The sequence below is a fragment of the Boleophthalmus pectinirostris genome, unplaced genomic scaffold, assembly GCF_026225935.1.
Source record: "Boleophthalmus pectinirostris isolate CB_2022bp ecotype Guang Dong unplaced genomic scaffold, ASM2622593v1 HiC_scaffold_3, whole genome shotgun sequence".
Lineage (NCBI taxonomy): Eukaryota > Metazoa > Chordata > Actinopteri > Gobiiformes > Gobiidae > Boleophthalmus > Boleophthalmus pectinirostris.
Window position 1 is genome coordinate 36,070,872 of NW_026571299.1, and position 21,436 is coordinate 36,092,307.

Genomic DNA, 21,436 nt, shown 5'->3' on the forward strand with positions numbered 1-21,436 from the left:
TTTAGCTGAACAGCCATGGACATCGGCTTTGCTATTTTAATAATTGGCTGTGCGGCTCTCGTGGCTGCCTTCCTCCTCCTGGTAATTGGCCTGGTGTACGCGGAGCTGATGAATTCTCACATTCCTCCTGGGGTTGAGAACACAGGCAAACTGCACGCGGTTCACAGCCTATTTGTGGGTATAGCAATTGTGGTAAGTTGTCCGACATCTGTACAATTCTATGCTTTTAATCATTATGTTGTGTATTATTTTGTGTATACGTTTTAAGCAAGTTGTTTGAAAGTACAAAACTGCAGTTGGGTCAACAAATAGCTTCCTTAGCCCCGCATGCCCAGAGAATTGTTAGATTATCTTCTGCAGGTGAAAAATTTGACTCTATAATACAATTTTTTTGTAGTTCATTTTATTCACTCTTTTAATTTATGTTCCCAAACTTTTTTAAAGGTCCCATATTATGCTTTTCTGATCTGTTATAATGTCCTTTCATCATCACAAACATACCTGGAGTTGTGTTTTGTTTCAATCATACATGTTTAACACACAAACCCTGTATATCTAAGTTCTCTTTTCCACCTTGTGATGTCATGTGGTAATACAGGAACTCCCCATACACCTTCACTAGAGTCATTTGGATATTTTAGCCCTAGAATTGCCAATCTCCACAAAAAAGACCAAAGGTAACTTAACTTGCAAACTTGAGCTTTGAAGAAATAGAGACACTAATAATAAAGGGTTACTCAAATATGAGTGAATGAAACAAAACAAAACTCTAAGTATGTTTTTGACAAGGATTATTAACAGAATTATGTCTTAAAGCTCACAAGAGTCATTTTTTGTAATATAAGACCTTTAATACATAGCTGTTTTATTTGCCCTTCGTAGCTGCTGATAATATTGAGATCAGAGGCGTTTTAGATAAGAAACCAGGTCTCACCAAAGCAAGGTCACCTGTTTGAAGTTGTCATGGTAAATACACTTTCTAAGGAAAACGTATAACCTTCGTTTTGACTTTACACAGTATACCACATTCTCGTCCTGCAGATTATGCATTCTATAAGTGTATATATGCTCAGGGCTATGTGTCAAATCATTCTTTAGTGAGCTCGCGTGCAGACATTTGAAGCCCTTGATGCACTTGTTCCTATATTTTCATGTATTATTTTCTATAGACTTGGCCAAAGGGGAATTTCTCACAGCATATCATAGTTCAGCTCCGTGGTTGAATGTCAGATACAGGTTTATGAGAGAGCCTTAAGCCGTGGTATTGTCAACAGAAACAAATTTACATCATAACAAAGGAATACATTTAGAGTGAAAGCCATGTATTTCACAGATGTGTTTAACGTCTTTATTTTATTTAAAGACCACTAAGTATAGGGCCTGCCACCCGCTTTTTTCTTCTTTCTTTCTCTTGGAATGTTCTACAGTATGGTATTAAACTGCATTTACTGTAGGCAGTGCTGGGAAGTAACTGAATACATGTAGAGAGAATACACATTTTGCACCTGAATACAGTTACTCTTTCATATGGTGCTATTTAGAATACATTACCTAAAATCAAATGAATATATTTTTCCTTCTCCAGCCAGTGATAAGGTGAACAGTGAAACAAACACAGCAGTTTTTAATGCTATGTTGCGTTTTTACTCTCTAGTGTTACAGTACTCTGACTGGACCATGTATCAGAACACACTGCAAAATACATTTTAATGCAGGTATTCAGTAGCTACCTAGTGCCTCCACTCACTTTCATTTCTCTCCAGCGACTAGGTCAAGAATTAAAATACACTAGACCGGCTATTCAGCGAAGAGCCGTGAAGCCATAACGTCAAACTCAAGTGCCTGTCTGGGTCTCTTTTATGGTACAGCACAACAGTAAACAAAGCGATTGAGATGGATATAGACAAAGCCATACATTCTGTGTTGGCAACAATTCCCGAAATCGAGGCTTTAAAGCTGGAACAAAGAGAATGTTTGGTGAATTTTATCAAAGGGAAAGACATTCTTCTTCCTATGGGATTTGGCGCATTACATCACCACCAAATAGCAAATAAAAAGTACCTGCCTACCATCAAGTGAACGAATCCTAATGCTGCGAGGTTAGACAGTTTCCACAAAGTGAAACCGGCTGATGAATCATAGGTATTCAGTATACTGTAACGAAATACATTTTCAAAGTATTCTTTCCATTACAGATTACAAGTGTATTTATTGCTTAAAAATACAATGAAAAACATGATTTTTTACTTGAGCAGGGTCTCCACAGATATGACCTGTAATTGTGGCATCACTGGTTTGTCTCCATGGAAATAGATTTAGAGGTATAATGCCAACTCTTGGAAGATTTCAGGCAAAGCATTAACATTTCCAAGCAGGTAGCGGGCCCTGCTCCAGAAAAGTAACACTCTAAAATATTAGATGACAAGATTTTATTTTCAGCAATCCCCTTTTCTTATTATTCCTCCTCCCAGGGTCGCATCTTGCACCGCCTGAGTATCTGTCATCAGGTCACCTTCATCCGCTGGTTTGTCTCATGTTTTCTGACCCACACAAATCCGCCTCCCCCCGGTTTGAGGATAAAGGACCTCATTTTCTCTGCAGTTCCTGTTCGAATCTACGAACCCACCGCAGCCTGTGATGGTTTAAGAAGAGGGCTGGTATATTTCCATGGTGGAGGATGGGTCTTGGGTAATATAGGTGAGCAAATCCAATACAGAATATTATAATATCCTTGGTGTACTGTGCACTCTGGCAAAGTAATTAGTGATCCTGCCATTTTGAGGGCACTGGTGCATGAAGTGGAGTCTGCATGTTTCCCCATTGTCCCAAGAAATCAAAAATTGTTCAAGCAGAATATGAACGTTCATTATAGAAAAGTCAAAAAGTCAGTGATTGCTTGCTTTTCTCTTCTCCCCAGATTCTGTTGATGAAGTCTGCCGCTACATTGCTCTGAAATCCAGCACAACTGTAGTTTCGGTCGGGTATGTAATTTCCATTACACATGAATGAATGAAAATCACAGCACCGTATGCTTGCTAATCCACTTTAATGTACCATATTGAGCATGTTTGCCCACTCACCTCCTCCCAGGTACCGATTAGCCCCTGAGCACAAGTACCCCTCTCAGCTGGACGACTGTGAGGCTGCCACCCGCCACTTCCTGTCTGTGGCCATGGAAGACTTTGGCGTAGACCCTGGCAGAGTGGCAGTTGGGGGGGACAGCACTGGGGCGAACCTGGCTGCCGCACTGTGCCAGCGCTTGGCAAAACAAGACAATGGACATGTGGTGCTCCCGTGTGCCCAAGTCTTGGTCTACCCAGTGTTGCAGATGGCAGATTTCAACTTGCCCTCGTACCAGCAAAATCACGCTGTGCCCATATTGTACCGTGCCCGGATGCCGTTCTACTTCCTGCAATATCTCAATGGAGACCCTTCATTGGGCCAGGATTTGCTGGATGGGTACCATGTCCCCAATGAACTTAAACCACGCTACACGACCTGGCTGTCTCCTAGCAACTTACCACAACAGTGCTTATCCAGGGGCTATGTCGAGCCCCCAAAGGCAGAGTATGATGGAGGGCTGTACCACGAAATCAAAGATGGTCTGGAACATGAGGTCTCACCACTATTGGCTGAAGATGATGTCATTGAGAAAGCCCCGTCCACATTCATCCTCACCTGTGAATATGATGTAGTGAGGGATGATGGGATACTTTTCAGGAAGCGGCTGCTGGACTTGAACAAAGACGTGACCTGGAAGCACATGGATAATGGTTTTCATGGAATAATTAACTTTTACAATCAGGGCTGGCTGAGCTTTCCAGCGGCCACACGTGTTCTAGATCACATTGTGGATTTTTTAATAACTTTGTAATTAATTATAGTCAAGGGCTGTTCCCTCAATTTATTACACTCACATTATTACAATAAAAGAAATCAGTCCACAATAAACCAAACGATTGTCATCCTGTTATTGGCAACCTGGCATTTCAAGATGAACAGATACTTTTTTTTTCCATTAATATTAAAGGGCATTATTATATTGCTTTCTGATCTATGTTATAATGTTGTTTCCTCATCACCAACTTAGCTGGAGTTGTGTTTTGTTTTGTTGACACATGTTTAACACACAAATCCAGCATATTTAGTCAGTTCATCTCTCAAACTGAAAACACTCTCTTCCAACTTGTGACGTCGATGTGGTGAAACCAGAAGTGCTCTAATGTGTTTTTAAACTCCATACACCTTCACTAGAATCATTTGGTTGATTTGAGTCATGGAATTGCCAATCTCTGCTGAACTAAAGGTAAAAAGTAGCTGTTAACTTCATGCTTCATGACATCACAAGGTGGAACAGAGCATTTTGAGCTTCAGAGCTGTAGACAAGCTAATAATGCAGGATTACTCAAAGATGTCTGAAGGAAACAAAACACAACTCCAGGTATGTTTTTCAGAGAGTAGCAGCATTCTAACATGGCTTAAAGCTCACAAGATTCAATGTTGTGTAATATAGGACCTTTAAGTAGTTTATACAGAAAGAAAACATTTGTTTTAGATATCGTAGATATACTAGATTTATTATTATTGGTGTAATGAGCTATAAACCAATTTTTGCCTTACTTTACACACAGTTTCAACAGTTTTGCAGGTTTATTATCTTCATTTGCACTACTTCAACTGTATACTATGACCAGAGCTTTGTAAACATTAAACAGACTGTTAAATCTACAATAGCCCCAATGAGCCAACCTTTTCACACAGCACAACAAGCAAAATAATTTTAACTTCTAAATACTCTGAAAGTGCTGGCTCAAAACTCTCATAATCCTCTTCCAAAACATAATCGCCGTGAGGCCTTCAGTTGTGTTTTAATTCAAGGCTAGTATCTTCTCCAGCTCTTGTCTTTACCTTTGACTGTTTGTAGTCTCCATAGCAACCCCGCTCTAGTATTTCAATGGTGTGTCATTAAGAGCCAGGTGAATGCACATACATGCGATCTATTCAGTAAGCACAGTGTGTTCTGAGGGGCCAGGGATTCCTGGGCCTGGTTTGTTAGACACAGCTACAGTCAGTATGTACCTCACAAGAGCAGCACAGGATAAATGGTCCCAGCCCGGGTGGAGGATAGAGAACAAGTACACAAACAAGGTGCTGTTAGGAAACTGGGCAGAGGAGCGGCAGCAGGTAAGCACTGTAGTTTATTCAAATGGCATTGCATTTGAATAAACTCTAGATCAAGGTTTATGCTCATTTTGAAAAGTTATATTTTACACTCAAAAGAGACATATATGCAACTTTTAACCATGAAGCCCCCTTATCATTAGTTTAATCAGAATTGTATATGGGGTATATCAATTCTGCATTTTTAACAGAGAGTTAATGGTTCTTACTATTACTAAGCTTTTTTTTTTTGGCTGAATATTTTGGTTTACTATAAACAACATGTAAAATATTGATCTCAGAAAAAGTGTAACATCAAGGTCAGACATTTTGGAATATCAAAATGTGTTAAATTATCCTCCTTTAGATCGGAGGCTCTTTTGTATAATTGCCAAATGCATAACCTGTATTTCTTTTATATCACTTTATCTTTGGACATTTAAAAAATAGTCTAATACTGACCACCAATACCTCAAAACAACTGCTAACGAACCACAACTGTTAAACACAAATCTTAAACACTTTTAGAGATGTCTACTTAACTCACCACGACCACCACCACGAAGCCTATTAGGAGAAGTCATCCGTTGTATTTATTTGGATTATTTTTCAAACTCAAAGTGCATTTGAATGATATGATATGCAAATATAGACATTTCTGTGTAGAGAACCAAAAAAGTAGCAGCCTTGGTTGTTTTCAGCAGCTCAGTTGGCATTCAAATACTATACCAAAGTGATTAGTGGGGCTGGGTTGCGCCGCATCAGCAGTGCCTCCTGGTGGGAGCGGCTGGAGGCGCACACTAATTGCATTGACGCTAACCCAGCCACGGGCCACCGCCTCAGGATCACGCAGCAGAAACGAATCCAGAAATACACCCGTGTTTACCGATGGTGAAGTCTGAGCTTTGCTGATCCTTGTATGCCGTGTTTTGATTTGAATGTTTAGGCTGTGTTTATTTTGTCCATCATAGTTCAAACGGGAACCACGCTTAACAACGGCCCCCTGCAGCACCAGCCGAGCAGACTACACACCGCATTGGGATGTCAAGCCAGACAGCTTTGAGAGACGATCTGGCCTACAAAGAACTGAGGTCAACCCTTTAACTGCGCATCATTATGCAATTTAAACCAATAGAAAGCTGTCACAACCTTGGAAGTCAACGCTTTGCATAATATTGAATAAAAGGTTCATATTGGCTGGTTGGACTCAAGTCAAGAAAAAAAAAATCACCTCTCCCACTAAGTATTTTACGGTGTAGTTAGAGCAATTTGCTGATGTAACTTTGTCTGATTATTAGTTGTGAAAGAGGATACAGCTTTCATATCTTAATCCTGTAGGGGGCAGCGCACACAGACTAACTTACTCTGTCACTACCACTGTGTTATCTTCCAGGGGCTGCCGGCCAAGCTGCTTTTTGCCCAGCAGGGTTCACCATCCTCTCATGGCTTGGTCACTCACTATGAGGAGAGCTACGGAAGAAAACGCACTAATGCCCTGCCAACGCTGCAGCCCTGTCATCAAAAGAGCTCAACATGGGCGCTGCACAGGCCAAATACTGGTAATGTCCGTGGCACAGCTCACACAAGAGAGAGAAACATACACATATCTGATATTAGAGCTGACAATTGTGGCAGATCAGAAAAGAATATTGTATTAATACAGAAAGAAGTTAAGCTTTTAATTAGCACAGAGAAATACTTGGAGGTTGAGCTGGATTATTGGAAATTGTGTTCAAGTAAAAGTGCAATTACTTGGCTAAAAATCGACTCAATTGCACATACAAGCACTGCTGCCAAATATGTAGGCAAATTAAAAGTATGAAGTAGTTAGTTCCTTTTTAAACTAGTTAGTTACTTTTTAATGCAAGTTTATTTAGATCACATTTTCATACAAAATTTGATGATGATTGTAATACCAGGGTGGAGAGTGGACCAGCAACACACAGCCACGGCTTTCTTCTTGGGTTTGCAATCGATAAAATGTTTTACAAGGCAGTGTGCAATGGTGTGTTTTCCTAACAAAGGGCTGCTTTTATGAAGGCAATATCAATAATAACACCAAGTACTTTAATTGTGAATTTGGTGTTAGCGGGGCACTGCAAACTGTTACAAATAACTCAAAACCGCAAGTACTATTCTCTACTTGTGACTGCAGTTTACAATGACCCTTTTATTTGTTCTAATGATTCCTTCTCTGTCCACTCTCTCCGCAGCCTTTCCAAACTACTCAAGCTCGCTGCAGTTACAAAGGGCCCATGTTGACAGGGTAGAGTCTCAGGTCCCATGTCTGACTGTGTACAGGTCAGCCTACCAGCGCCACCCTCACAGTGCCTTCTGCCAGAGCCGCTTTGCCAGGGCCTCATACTGGACGTCCAGCTACCTCCACAGAGCCAACCACCTCAACAAAGACTTGGACCTGAGGCAAGCACCACTGAGGCAGGTCCCAGATCAATGCGTGAGGCTCCTTCAATCCGCCCAGCATGCATAGGGTCATCAGTGGAATGTTTGGATAGACTTTCTCTATTCATTAAAGTGGGCGTATTATGAGCTTTTAACTAAGTTGGAGTAATCCTCTGGTGTCCTGCATTCAAGGACTGAGTGCTCCGTTTTCATCTGAACTCTATCTATGTTCTATCACCACCCACTTCTTTACACTTACAATTATTCTATATATTCTCCATGTTATAGAGACTAGAATTGTCATATAGTATTAGAGTTTTGAATACAAAACTATTATTAAGCCATTTTAGAGCAATATTGATGTGTACACTTAACTAAATTTTCAGTAATGATCAGTATTATGTTATAGTTTCATACTACATACCAGTAATACCTCAACAATACATGTACATTTGAATCTAATAAGTAGTTGAGATAATACAATGGAGTGATAAAAAGAAAATCATCAAACATCAACAGTTCAAGTAGTAGCTGAGTGTTTCAGAAGCAGTAACAGGATAGAAAGGAGCAGATTGGTAGATAACAGATAGCTGTAGCAGTAGATCAATATATCTAGACATTACACTGACTTGGATGACACAAACTCCTTCTTATTAAATTATGGATAGGTTAGGACTGCTCATTTGTTCTGGTTGATGATGTGAAAATGCATATGACGCTCTAAATGTTTGTTTTTTTGTTAATATATAAACTACTAATTGTGTAATAGGGCTTGATGTGATGCGCTGTTGCCCTTCAGGTGTGTGTGTGTGTGAGAGGCAGAGCAGAGGTGAGAGCAATAAATTATGTCTGTCTTTACAACAGTTAATTATGTGCCAGTCCAACCCTTTCTCATCACAATGAGCCTTGGACTGCTTGGTTACCCTTGATAGTTTATGAAAAGAAAAAATGTGTTGAAGCCAAAAGTGACCTGAGCTCTGTGAAAATCCTGGAGCGCGCAAGATCCAAGTCAGAGTCTGGAGGGAGCTGTCTGCCTCCCATTCCATTAGGTGTTTAATTACAGGAACCCCAGTGTTTCATTAGGAGGAATCAGAGATGCTTATGTTTGATGGTCAACCATCTGTGAGCGCGGCTCTTGTTTCTGCTTCTCCCCAGAGCAGCTGCCACAGGCTTGTTCTCACCTCCTGTTAGATCCTCACACCACTGTGCTTCTGATTCCTGCCTCACAATACTGCCTTGGTCAGAACAAGTGCAGTTTTCCTTAAGGTGAGATGCATTTGCCTTCCCCTCCACATGATGGTGCTGTAGCAGCATGTCACTCTCTGTCAATGAGCAGCTGAGGGCTTGACAGCTTGAGTTAGTATGTCATGTAAATGCTACAGATGAAACATAACTGATCATTTTTCTGTCAAATTAACAGACACACTGTAAATCAGGTACTAGCCTATTTAAAAAAAAAAAGAATAAGATGAATGATACTTGAGGGAAATATCTTACCAGAGCATTATAATGGTAAGCAACACAAGCAGCAGTACATAGAAGGAACTGGAGTAACAGTAGTGGCAGTATGGTATTTGAAGTAGACCTATTAATATGTCATACAACTAAGACAATAACTTGTGGATATTTATTTATTTATTTTTATTAACATAGGTAAAACATGTCTTTCTGCTTTGATGATTTATGGAAATTGCTATGCTATGTGTCTTTGCTGATTACAACACAAGGGATAAAATGGAAACTGACTGTGCAGGTACAATAAACAAATGCAGATGCAAACGAGATTCAGACACTTCTTGTAAAGCTAAATTTAAGGAAGTGGGTTGAATGTGTCTCATTAAATTCCAACATGTCACATTCATAGACCAACTCTACATAATTGCCTTGCTTTCATAACAGTATTTATTCAACCTGCCATATATTATGATAAATTAGTCACTTATTGAATAAGCTTGACTGGTTTAATTGGAAATCTATGATGTGTATTGCAGAAACATAGGCCTAATACCTACAATGACATAAGAGTAGACAAGCGGAAATGTCATGGACTCATGGAAAACAGGGGTAAAAATAGGAACACATTTGCATCTTTTTTTTTTTCCATTATTGACATGAGTTGAACATTGAAGACAAGAGTACTGCATTGGGTATGTAAAAGAAAAAAAAAAAAACACATTGCCCCTTAATCTTTGACAGTATAGATTTGAATTAGTTTTATTAAAACTGCTTAGTGATGTACAAAATAAAATCTAAACAACATTAATACACCTTTTAACAAAGTGATCATAATAAGAGCTGCAAAAAATATAATGTTTTAGGTCACTTTAGAAACTCATTAACTCATGTTATTATTGCTGAAAGCCCAGTCTTTGTTACACACTGGTCTGGCGAGGCTTCTTATCAGGCAGAGAGAGGACAAATGGGAATAACATGCCCCTAGCAGCAGGGAGCACACTCAGCTCCTCATCTGCAAACCCAGGAAACACCTCGTCAGCATCAAACCTGATAGTGAACTGGCGATTCACACAGTAAACATTCCCATACATCGCAACGCACTGAAAAGCCGGACATCTGAGTATGCGCCTGCTACTGCACTCATACCACAACCTGGCAACAGTGTGATAGCGGTAAACACTGAGCCCTAGCAGTGGATTCACATCAAAACGGTACAAAAACCTCCCCACTGCAACCATATCTGCAGTCCGGTCTTTACTCCCTAACAAACTGGCCCTCCAAGAGTTCGCCTGAGAGTTGTAACGCAGTAGCATGCACCGTAATGTCCCCCCAGATACAAAAATCTCCCCGTCGCATACTGCAACGTGATGGGCAACCGCAAAAGTATCGTTAGGAAGTGGTGCCACGAATGCCCATCTGTCCACGCGTGGGTCGTAGCGTTCCACAGAGGACAGACACTCGCCCCCGATGGCGTATACGCAACCGTCAAGAGCTGCCAGTTTGCACCGTGGCCTAGGTTGGTTCATAGGGCTGATCTCTTTCCAAATGGATGTCAAAGGATTATAGCAAAACACTCTCTTTGATGGAGTCACTTCCCTGCCTGTGCACTGGCATCCCAGCGCTACATAAAGGTAGTTATCCAAGGTACACATAGCGCAAGATTTGGAGAGGACTTCGGGTGGGATCTGGCACAGCTTTTGCCAGGTATCTTTGAAGTCATCGTAGTAGTATATTGCACTGGATGGTTTGGTTTCCTCTGTGTCTTGCACCCAAGCCCGAGGATCTATATCTGCCACCATGACATACGATCTCCCTTTCATTCTCAACTTCCTGATTTGCTCCCTTTCTCCAGCCAATAGCCTTCCGTACAGGTTAGGATCTCTGAGAACTTGTAAATAATTATCTGACATGACACAAAGAGCTGCTTGCTGAAGTAATGTATGCTCTCCTCTTTTGGCCAGTTGCAATATTTCCAAACAGTTGCCTAAATTGATCTTGCTTTTCACACTTTCTAAGTCTGTACAGTCACTTAGCTGAAGCTGTAAAAATAAAGGCTTTACATCTAGCTCTGATTCTTCCATATTTGCTCTTTCCACTGAAGGACAGATCTTAGAGTGAGCTGAGACAGAAGAAGTTTTTGTCGTTGTTGAAGTCAGGGGGAGAATGGCAAGCTCCGATTCCTCTGCGGCACACTGATAACTCTCGTTGCGTTGGAGTGCAGGCCTGGCGGGGGGCCCCTGCGTGAGCTTCCCCAACCGAGTGTAGGGATTCTGATCATAGCTCTGCGTTAAAACCAGATCACGCATAATGATGGTGTTCGTGGAGCCAAGAGATTCACCGTTGCCATGACACGCAACCTCCACTACGGGCTTAGCTTCCCCTGATTCTGTAATGGAACGCGAGGAGGACTCCACGTAGTAATCATATATTTTCCCTCGCACAATCTGATCTCCTGTTCCCTCCGCCAGCACGTTTGCGTCCTCTACTTTGATCTCGGCCTTGGAGAGGAAGCTGCAGTGGGCCCCCTGGCGTTCTAAGTCCTGCCTGAGCTCCCTGCCCACACCCACACTCCCCTCCAGCCGCTGTAGAAAGCACGGGGAGAGGCGCCCTGTTGCATTGGCCATCCCACTCTCTGCTGGATGCGTGTGCTTCAAAGATGCTCCAAATGAAATATTACTGGTGGAGACTGCTAGCTGCCTGTGAAGACTGAGTGTGTCTTCTTTGACAGTGTTGTCACTATGTGCTGGGTTAAATGCATCCTCACGTTTTACAGTATTTCTTGTAAGTTCTTCTGTGCTTTTGCCAGTGAGGCAGTTGTCATTCGCTTTTGAGTTATTGCCCTCATCTTCTGTTTTATTGTTTGATAAGTCCAGCATAACATTAGACTTTTGACAAGCTTCGTTTTTGTTGTTGCATAATTGATTCATCCTCTGTGCTGGGTTAAATGCATCCTCACTTTTTATAGAATCTGTTACAGAGTCTGCTTTGCTTTTGTCCATGAGACATTTGTCACTCTCTTTCAACAGACTGTCTACATCTTCTGGTTCAGTTTTTGTTAAGTCCAGCATCACATTAGAGTTTTCACTAGTTTCATTTTTGTTGCTGTATAATTGCCTTATCCAATGGTTTGGGTCAAATGCATCCTCATCTTTTATAGTCTCTCTTACTGGTTCTTCTTTGTTTTTTTCTGTGAGGCAGCTATCACTTTTTTTCAATTTGCTGTCTACATCTTCAGGTTGAGTTTTTATTAAGTCCAGCATCTCATTGGAGTTTTTGCAAGTTTCCGTTTTGTAGCTGTATAATTGCCTTATCCAGTGTTCTGGGTCAAATGCATCAGTATCTCCCACAGGTTCTTCTTTGCTTTGGTCTGTGAGCGAATCATCACTCTCTTTCAATTGACTATCTACGTCATCTGGTTCATTTTTTGTTAAGTACAACATCGCATTGGAGTTTTCGCAAGTTTCTGTTTTGTAGCTGTATAATTGTCTTATCCAGTGTTCTGGGTCAAATGCATCCTCATCTTTTACACCATCTCTTGCAGGTTCTTTGCTTTTGTCTGGGAGACAGTTGTCATTCTCTTTCAATTGACTGTCTACATGTTTTGGTTCAGTTTTTGTTAAGCCCAGCGTCGCATTGGAGTTTTCACAAGTTTCAGTTTTGTAGCTGCATAATTGCCTTATCCAGTGTTCTGGGTCAAAAGCATCCACATCTTTAACTGTATCTCTTACAGGTTCTTCACTGTTGTCCATGAGATGATTGTCACTCTCTTTTAATGTATTATCCATGTCTTCTGATTCATTTTTTAAGTCCAGCATCGCATCGCACTTCTGACAACTTCCATTTTTGCCGCGTGACCGCCTTATCCGCTTGTCTCTCGCGTTATAAAACTTGTAAGCCCAGGAAACCAGCAGCACCGCAGCCACAGAAAGACTCAGCCTCCACACGAGCTGCATGTCGAACTGGACACCCAACAGGTCCACAATAGGCATGGTCCTCGTAGCCGTGGCAATCGTCTCACGTGTCCTATACTGTAGTTAAATATCAACGTGGCACAGACGACAAAACTTGCTGCTCATAGCGGACACTGGCCCTTATCTGACGTCTGCTCCTCTTTAGACAAGCGCACAGGTGTAAAATGATAGCTCTTTTCGATCTATTTGCATCCCTGGTTTCAAAGAGGTGGAGCACAGGTGACATTCCTGGTATCACAAGTCACACAGATTCATGGATTGGTCAATAATGCAATCATAATATTTGTTAAAGCCGGTTGTTTTTATATTCATTAAGTTTCAAACAAGAACTAAAACAGCATCTTTATTCATGAGGAGGGGTGGTCGCAGTCATATTTCTCTCCTGTCATGGTCCCTTTTTAATATTTACTAAAATATGATGATAGATGGTGGCACACGGCGTAGTTTGGCCAGGCTGGGTACAGGAGCGGCAGGTGGAGAGCCTGGTTTGAATAAGGGGTGTGGAGTTATGATAGGTGACATTTATCAAACACCTAATAACCAGGATACATCTGTTTGCATTGCTACAGTGGAGATCAAAGGTCCTGTCAGAGGCAATGCAGAGGTTTGATACAGCGAAAAGGCTTTTGTAACAGGTAGAAAATGCATTTGTCAATACTGTATGTATCTGCAAAACATGTACAATAATCCCGTGTCAAAGTGAAGGTTTTCATTTGAATTCGAGGGAGCTATGCTGCAGCAAACAACAGCAGCAGCCCTTAAAACGTCACTGTGGTAGTTATTAAAGACTAGATAGTGTGTACAGAGGGTGTGTCAGGTGCACTGCCTGACCAGCTGCAGTCATATGATCTTTCACGGACAACAAGGAAACAGGAGTCAGGGAGCAACGTCGGCTTCTAAATTATTCACACATGCCACATAGAGAAAGCGTCTTTTCCTCGCCATTTCTCAGATCTGCGCCAGAGCACAAACAAAGAAATAAAACAGATGACTAGGTGGAGCTGACATATGGACATGATTCAAAACTCAAAAGGTGAATTATGTTACCCAGCAAACACTGAAACTAGACAAATAATTCATCTGTTATTTAGTGTGACAGTTCTATAGAAACGGTGCTTGATGCTGTACTTTTCTCATCTGTGTGTGCTGTATTGCATTTAAAGGTGCATTGTGTAACTTTTCTGGTGGAAATGATTTTCTTCGTGTAGATGTTTTTGTTTTGGAATGTTTCATATTAAACCTTTCTGTCTTCATGGAGACCAAACCAGATCAAGTTACAGCAGGTCAGATCTGTGGAGGGGCAACCCCGCTCACAATCAGAATGTCAGAATGTTTTTCTAAGTATTTTGTGCTATAAAACCACTTGTAATTGTAAGGTAGCTCTGTGTAATGTCATACTGTGGAACATTCCAGACAGAGCAGTGACATATTCATAGAAACAAGCAGGTGACGGACCCCCATTTAAAAAAGTTACATAGTGCATCTTTAATCATTCACAGGTGTCTTCATTACTTAAAAAAAAAAACTTAAAACATGCATTCTATTTATAGTAAACACGCCTGCCTTTCCTGAGATCTTGAAGAGACTTTTAACTGACTAGCAATGGTCCTGCTGTTCTCCATGGACCAGAAACAAGCAGGTGGTGGACCCTTCACCAGAAAAGTTACATAGTATTGTGTAATAAATAAAAATATATAATGTAAATTTGTGAAATCAGAGGTTTTCAAGAAGATCCCCGGGAACTCGACCATAATGCATCATTCGTAATAGAAAATTATGTGCAGTCACTGTGAAGCAAATCCAATCTTACAATGCATTTTAGGCTGCACAAATCGATGTAAATGCAATGAACTGAAATTAACCAAATTTAATTAACACTATCTGTGAAACATGTAACTATATGACCTTTTTTTCAATGTACTGATAATCATAAACTACCCTTGTGATTGCCTAGGCTTTCCTTGGGGACACTCAGCTACAGCCCAGAATCAATTTGGAATTCTTTTTTTCTGAAATGAGGAGTGGAAATGGACCTGCTCTTCCTTTTTTGATGTGAAAATGGTCATAAAAGCAGAGAGAGCGCAGTGCCTCCTGAATCAATACGAGTATGATAGCTGAGTTATAAACCTCCAGTGGGTGGACAGTGATTGGTCTTCTTTGCTTCTGTAAGGAAAATGTACCGCCATGACCTATTGTTAATCTTATTTGTGCAGTGCATTCTCGTCCTGAATGCTTGAATATGGATTGTATTTTGACAAGGTGAGCGCATATCCCAGACGAACAGGTCGAGTCATCCTATTCAACTAAGCTTCAGAAAGCTCTTCTCTTACCTCCCACCTGCTTCAAACTGTAATCCTTTAATACACGTTGTGTCCTCAGAATAGCTTAAATTGGAATTCTTGTAAAAGTCCAAAAATGCTGGATTACTTTGTATTAAGTAACCTGCCAGTGTGTGTGGCTGAAAAGAAAGTAGAGGGTTAAGAGCGATGTCAAAATCATCTTTTGTGACGTTGGAGCGTGAACAAAATGAAATGCCCAAAACAATGTAATTTATGGAAACAATTCAGCTGCAACACAAATGAAATCTCAGTCCCACAGCAGTGTAAAGTCTTTGAGCAGAGAGGGGAGCAGTGTAGCGGGATTAACAGGAAATTAGATTGTTAAAGGGATTTGGCATTGTTTATAAAAGACTCCATAGTATGCTTCAGTTGTTCAAATACAACATTTACAAAGCATTGACTGTAGTCATTCTTTTAAAAATATAAAACGCCATAAAATGGCCTTGAACTGGGCTGCTGCTATTTCCAAATATATTTACTACAAGAAAACTATTTTTGAAAACATTTTTCACTTTCAACATTTTCTTTCTACTATTGATTTATTTTTGATGGGATTATCAAGGGTAAATGTGTTTTCGTTGGAGTCATATTTTTTAAAACAACTATATCGAGGAATGCGGGCGGGGATAGGGGACAGGTGAAAACATAAGTTTGAGCGATCAACCCTCAAAGGACTATATATAATTAACCAAAATATACTTTGAGCAAGCGACGAGGGAACACCATTATAGTATGGGTAAAAACTAATGAAACGTTGCTTTTGCAAAATATGTCTCTTTTAACTTTCATCCCATTGCTTTGGCATTTGAGGTTATATTAAGTTGTGTAATCAATGATTGTATCATAGCCAAGGGGTCACTTGTTAAAAAAATAAAAGATGGAAAAAAATCCACAATTTGTAACTGGATATTTGGAGTTAAAAGAGATAAATAAAATAAACAACTGCAAGCTGTTAAGAAATTAAAACCAAGTCACATGAACTTTGATAATCTCTCCATTTTTAATACAGGTGAAATGAAACAAATGCAACAACCCTGTTTTACACACGCTGCCTCAGGTGAGCACCTCTCTGGAGATGACGGCCAAATGAGCTGATGGATACTGCAGATGCCGGGGTAGTAGTTACGTATTGTACACAATGTGGGTCACTTAAGATAGTTATGTCACAAGTAAATAGCTGGATTACAGGTCGGTGACTATGAGTTCTCATTCGCAACACGCCAAGAACTGAGAAAGAATGTCACATGCACCAGGACCCCTAAAACAGCAGACATTTTCAGCAATTGGATGTCCTTGAAAATGTATAGCCATATTGAGATAAAGCTCAAATCATAATCATTTTCTGTTCTTGTAGCCATCTTTGAAAACATGGATGAAGTACAAAGAAATGTGACTATCTCAGCACAACCAACCCCTGACCCATATAGCTTCTTTAAGTATTTTCAATATTTACACTGATGTACACAAAATACACTCAAAAAGGATTTTTTTTTCTAGTTTCTCTTTACCTTTTGTACATTCCAGGCCATGAAAACCAAAAGGAAACAAAAATATATTAATAATAAAAAATGCCGGTTTATTCCATTGTGGTGCATCCCAGGGCAGACAGTCAGGTTGTCCAGTCTCAATCACATCACAAATAAATTCCATATTCTTTATTCCATTTAGTGGACAGGAAAAACAAAAAGTAAGGTTGAAGTGGGTGGGGCTTATATAGAGAGCGGCCTAGACCATCATGTTCTGTCATGGTTATAATTTTCAGTACAAAAAACGTTTCCGCTCGACGCATGGGAGAGTTGATGACTGAAGAAGGCTTGCAGGATTGTACAGTTTTTATCGACGTTGAGTAAGAAGTGTGTGTGTGTGTGTGTGTCTGTGTGTGGGGGTGTGTGTGTGTGACGAGCAGACAATGTTCAAGTGGAGGAGATTTCACGTCAGTCCAGCGGTCACTGTGAGGACGAAGGTCATCCACGTAAGTCCAACAACCTCCAAATGACACGCTGCATCTGAAAATAAATAACAGCAAGATATCATTTGTTGAGTGTAAATAAAAGCAGCAATCAAAAGCAAAAGATAAAAACTGAATGATTATTGTAATGTCTCTATTGCAAAGAAACCACTCAAGTGTTGACTGATACAAAACTCCTTTAATTTCCTTTCCTTTTTTCCTCATAAGGGCCAGTATTAAACTTTTTTTTTTTTTTCCCACACCCGGAGAAGGTAGGAGACTGGTTATGTGCAGCCACTCAGACATTGGTGATTCTGTTGGTCTTTGATGAAGGACTTTTTTTTGTGTGTTCTTGAAGCATCAAAAAGACTTGGGAATACGTGATTTAAAGCAATGTACTCAATGTGTGGTTTCTTTTATACAGTATCTCACAAATATTTCTGTCTGAATTAAAGTGAGAGCTGATATACACAAGTCACACATTGTGGATTCTGAATAATCAAACTAATTCATGCAATTTAATCATTACTTTGTGCTGGCAAATTCCAAATTTGGCCAAAAGGAAACATTTTGGTTGTACTTGGTGTTTGACTGAGCATCATGTCAAATGTTACTTCGGCCTAATTTCCCTGGAGTAATCCGGCACAGGTTGGGTCAGGTACAGGCTTGTTGTTTGTTTTAACTTCTGTAATGTAATGGCTTTAAATGACCACAACAAACTGTTATATAAAAGTATTTATAAACTGTTCTCACAATAAACTTTCAGGTCCATTTGGGCCTCATTATGTGATGTCTTGGATATGGCTTGTGTTTATGGCAATGTAAGTAGTAAAATTAATGTTTTGACACAGCGAGAGCTGTACAAGGCAGCTGCTGTTGCTATTAAAGTCTTCCATTGTTACAAGTGTTAGCACATTAACACTGAGAAACTTCAGAAATGAGGAAAACTAATGTTGTGGATGGTCAAAAGAAGAACTTCTGTGAGCCGAGCACTGAGCACTCACATTCTGATAATGCACAGCAGAATTTCTATTGGCTGTATATTTCCATTTTCATTGCCAATATTGTCTTGAACACACAGAGATAATGGAAATGCTTCAGATACATTAGATTGCTTCTCTGAATGAAAAGCCCAGCAATAACTGCCTGTTTACAGGTCTTATGCCACATCATGCAGGCCATGGAAATACAATTGTGACATCTCTAATAATGTCTCCAGTGTGATTTTGATGTACCCATCCTGCAGTTAGAAGCACAACAGTGACTATATATTGCTTCTAAGGGTAACAGACAGACATGTACAACAAGGTCCCTTCTGGGGCCAGGACTCCCCTGAAAAAAGAGATTTGTAATCTTAGTGGAACGATCCTTAAATAAATGAATAATTCCAGAGTTCAAAGAGACTATTACTTACTACTACTTACCTACTTACTTTAAAAAGACTGGCAGAAATGATCATCTATTCTACAGCTCTATCAATCAGATAAATGTGAATTCACAAAGGAAGAGCTACACGCTGTGAGTAACCCTCAAATAGAAACACCCAATAACTTAGAATTGGATATTTTGATTGATATTTCTGACAATATTTACCAAATGTCCAAATTAGCTGCTCATCACATCCTGTAATGGGCTCATTCAGCCATAGAACATTATCTCAGGTCCCTACAGTCTAAAGTATAGAAGCCTGTGCCATCTGCTCACCTTCAGTTCTTGGCGTGCATTTTCCTGTTCTTCTGCCAGGCCTGTTTTTTTTACAGACAACCGGGACTGATTTGAGCAGCAACATGCTCTTTTTTAATAAGAGCAGAGCTGGACTTCAATTACCAGCTAAAAACACAGTGCTTCATTTAGCTCATGATTGGCCTGTTGGTGCTACCGAAGTAGAAGAAGTAATTTTTATTTTTATTATTCTATTTGTTAAAAGGTGCTTTTGACCTGAAGATTTTTTGACAGGATCACCTCCCGATAGGGCCTGAAATAATATCGTCTGTATATAATGTAGAATATAAAGTGGTACAAGCTCCCTCAAGTGCTTTCTGTTAGAGCTAAAGGTCAAGCAAATCAGCCTTTTCAGAAGCAGACCTCAGGCAGGGTCAACGTGTCTCTGTGTAACTAACCATCTTAGATTCAAATCATTGTGTGAATGTTTCCCTTGCTTTGACAAGAGACAAAGTAATAGAACAGTTGAGATTAATTATATTATGGCATAACCAAAGCTATAGGCATTTTCCAACTATAGAAACTAAAGAAAACAATCGTTAATGTTTTGTAACATCTATCCCAGATTATGCTTTGTAAAGTGTGTTTTTTAACCAGGTTGTTTTCCAAGTGTATATAGAATGCATCTGGAAAATACATACAGACGAATGTATTACTATTATTATTATACTTTCTATGGTTTTCTTCCAACATCGCCAACCTTAAATCACACCACTGCAGTGTTACAGATACTGCCTTCACTCAACGTACAAAAATCCCAGCCCATGTCATTCATAAATACTCTGACTTGTCATCTTGGAAAGTGAATTCTGACAAAGATGAATGAACATTACCCTGACCACATATCAGTGTTTCTGTCTGGGTATGGTCTGAATATCTGACAGTGGTCTGGGAGAAACCTGGTGATCTAATAGTATCTAATAGTGAGTGTGCTGACCTCTGGGGCTAGGCTCTACACCTATTTGACTTGCATGTAAAGTCCCTGGCTGACCCGAATCTGTCCTTGCACAGACACACCTGCTCCTGGCTCACCGGCAGATTTGCATATTCAGATTTGCATCCCTAAGATACAACCAGACGGCAAAATGAAGGAGAAAATAAGCACAAATGAAAATGTGGAAAAGCATTTTGAGATAGTGGAACAAAATGAGAGATTTGTTCGGTTCGGCCAGACCTGTAGGTGGAATTAGGAACGGAAGAGAAAATTCAAATTGGGACACGGCCTCTTTATGCAGGGGTGGACAGAAAATAGACTAATCATATCACCATTTCCTGGAGATAGATAACAATTTCGATTTATCACAATTCATGTAAACTTTGTATTTTTAAATTGCTTTTAAAGAAATAAATAAGGTGTTCAAACTTCATTGTGATTGGCTAAATCCAGCTGTCACTCCCTCAGAGCCTTACCTCTAGAAGAAATGGGCGGGGAAAAGTGCAATTCCATATGATAATACTACTAACAACAGAAACTACCACGAAACTGTGCTTAATTAAGTGAAATAAAATGGTTACTATGTACTAGTTGAGGGCTAGATTGGCTATTGTCTACTGCCCTGTTGGATTGTGTTAAAAGGAGTTTTGCTTAAAGCTTTGTCTACCATCTGCTTACAAGCTGTTCTCACTTTGCACACGGTAAATGTTCCTCACACATACTGTACATGAGCTGGAGTCATTCTACCTTTTAAAAGTGTTCAGGAAATCAACATTAGCCAGTCATTACACTATACGGCATGTAAGTGTTTATTGATCCTTGCAAGGTTTAGTGTCATACGCAATTATGCTGCCGACTCCATGGCTTAATAAAATTAGAGTAGTAATAAATCCAATATTTGGCCTGAATGCTCCATTTTTAGACTATCGTTAGATAATGACAACAACATTAACCTCAAATAACTATTAAGGCAGAAAAAATACTGCGCAATGTGAAATGTTTAGTTTAATATTGCCATTTTAATCAGTGTTGTTGTTGTTGTTGCGCAACTTGTTGTGTAAGTATCAGGAAATGTATAATGTAAGTTATACTGCACTGTCTCATGTACATTCAGTGTTGGGAAGGTGACTTTTAAAATGTATTCCCCTACAGATTACAGATTACATATCCCAAAATGTAGTTTGTAACGTAATCCATTAAATTACTTAAAGTGAGTAACGTAATCTGAATACTTTGGATTACTTGATTTGCTGTAGAGAAGCAAAGACAAGGATATCGTAACATAAGATGTTTTGTCTGCTAAAAGAAAATAAAAAGCCCAGACTTTAATGAACCAAATTAAAAATATTATTGATAGAAGAAGAGGAGACACGTCCACACAGGCAGGATTTAGTCCTGGTTTAGTCCTGGTTTAGACCTGGTTTAGTCCTGGTTTAGTCCTGGTTTAGTCCTGGTTTAGTCCTGGTTTAGACCTGGTTTAGACCTGGTTTAGTCCTGGTTTAGTCCT

General features: G+C 39.9%; 4 protein-coding genes across 4 annotated transcripts in view; 2 read left to right on the forward strand and 2 right to left on the reverse strand.

The window, feature by feature from the left end:
- The first annotated feature begins 15 nt into the window (after window positions 1–15).
- On the forward strand, window positions 16–3,874 carry aadacl4 (arylacetamide deacetylase-like 4). Its single transcript, XM_020940226.2, has 4 exons — window positions 16–192; window positions 2,472–2,697; window positions 2,918–2,981; window positions 3,091–3,874. The coding sequence occupies exons 1-4, from the start codon at window positions 16–18 to the stop codon at window positions 3,872–3,874; spliced, it is 1,251 nt and encodes a 416-aa protein (XP_020795885.1).
- Window positions 3,875–5,073: 1,199 nt separating this feature from the next.
- On the forward strand, window positions 5,074–7,648 carry cfap107 (cilia and flagella associated protein 107). The gene is made up of 4 exons (XM_055160350.1): window positions 5,074–5,184; window positions 6,132–6,251; window positions 6,554–6,719; window positions 7,374–7,648. Exons 1-4 carry the CDS (start codon window positions 5,074–5,076, stop codon window positions 7,646–7,648), a joined length of 672 nt encoding a protein of 223 aa, XP_055016325.1.
- A 2,211-nt stretch (window positions 7,649–9,859) lies between these two features.
- klhdc7a (kelch domain containing 7A) lies at window positions 9,860–13,004 on the reverse strand. The gene has a single exon (XM_020940637.2). It carries the CDS (start codon window positions 13,002–13,004, stop codon window positions 9,933–9,935), a length of 3,072 nt encoding a protein of 1,023 aa, XP_020796296.2. The 3' UTR covers window positions 9,860–9,932.
- Window positions 13,005–17,209: 4,205 nt separating this feature from the next.
- The window catches only part of igsf21a (immunoglobin superfamily, member 21a), a 260,409-nt gene continuing 256,182 nt past the window's right edge, over window positions 17,210–21,436 (reverse strand). Inside the window, 1 exon segment of the mRNA XM_055160688.1 lies at window positions 17,210–17,331. Coding sequence (XP_055016663.1) covers window positions 17,255–17,331 — 77 coding nt within the window. The 3' untranslated portion in view covers window positions 17,210–17,254.

Excerpts from the sequence above, each read along its gene's own strand:
- aadacl4 (XM_020940226.2), top strand. The coding sequence starts at position 16 with ATGGACATCGGCTTTGCTATTTTAATAATTGGCTGTGCGGCTCTCGTG. Across the intron at positions 193-2,471 it reads TTGTGGGTATAGCAATTGTG|GGTCGCATCTTGCACCGCCT; the intron begins GTAAGTTGTCCG and ends TCCTCCTCCCAG. Across the intron at positions 2,698-2,917 it reads ATGGGTCTTGGGTAATATAG|ATTCTGTTGATGAAGTCTGC; the intron begins GTGAGCAAATCC and ends TCTTCTCCCCAG.
- cfap107 (XM_055160350.1), top strand. The coding sequence starts at position 5,074 with ATGTACCTCACAAGAGCAGCACAGGATAAATGGTCCCAGCCCGGGTGG. Across the intron at positions 5,185-6,131 it reads GGGCAGAGGAGCGGCAGCAG|TTCAAACGGGAACCACGCTT; the intron begins GTAAGCACTGTA and ends TGTCCATCATAG. Across the intron at positions 6,720-7,373 it reads GCTGCACAGGCCAAATACTG|CCTTTCCAAACTACTCAAGC; the intron begins GTAATGTCCGTG and ends CTCTCTCCGCAG.
- klhdc7a (XM_020940637.2), bottom strand. The coding sequence starts at position 13,004 with ATGCCTATTGTGGACCTGTTGGGTGTCCAGTTCGACATGCAGCTCGTG.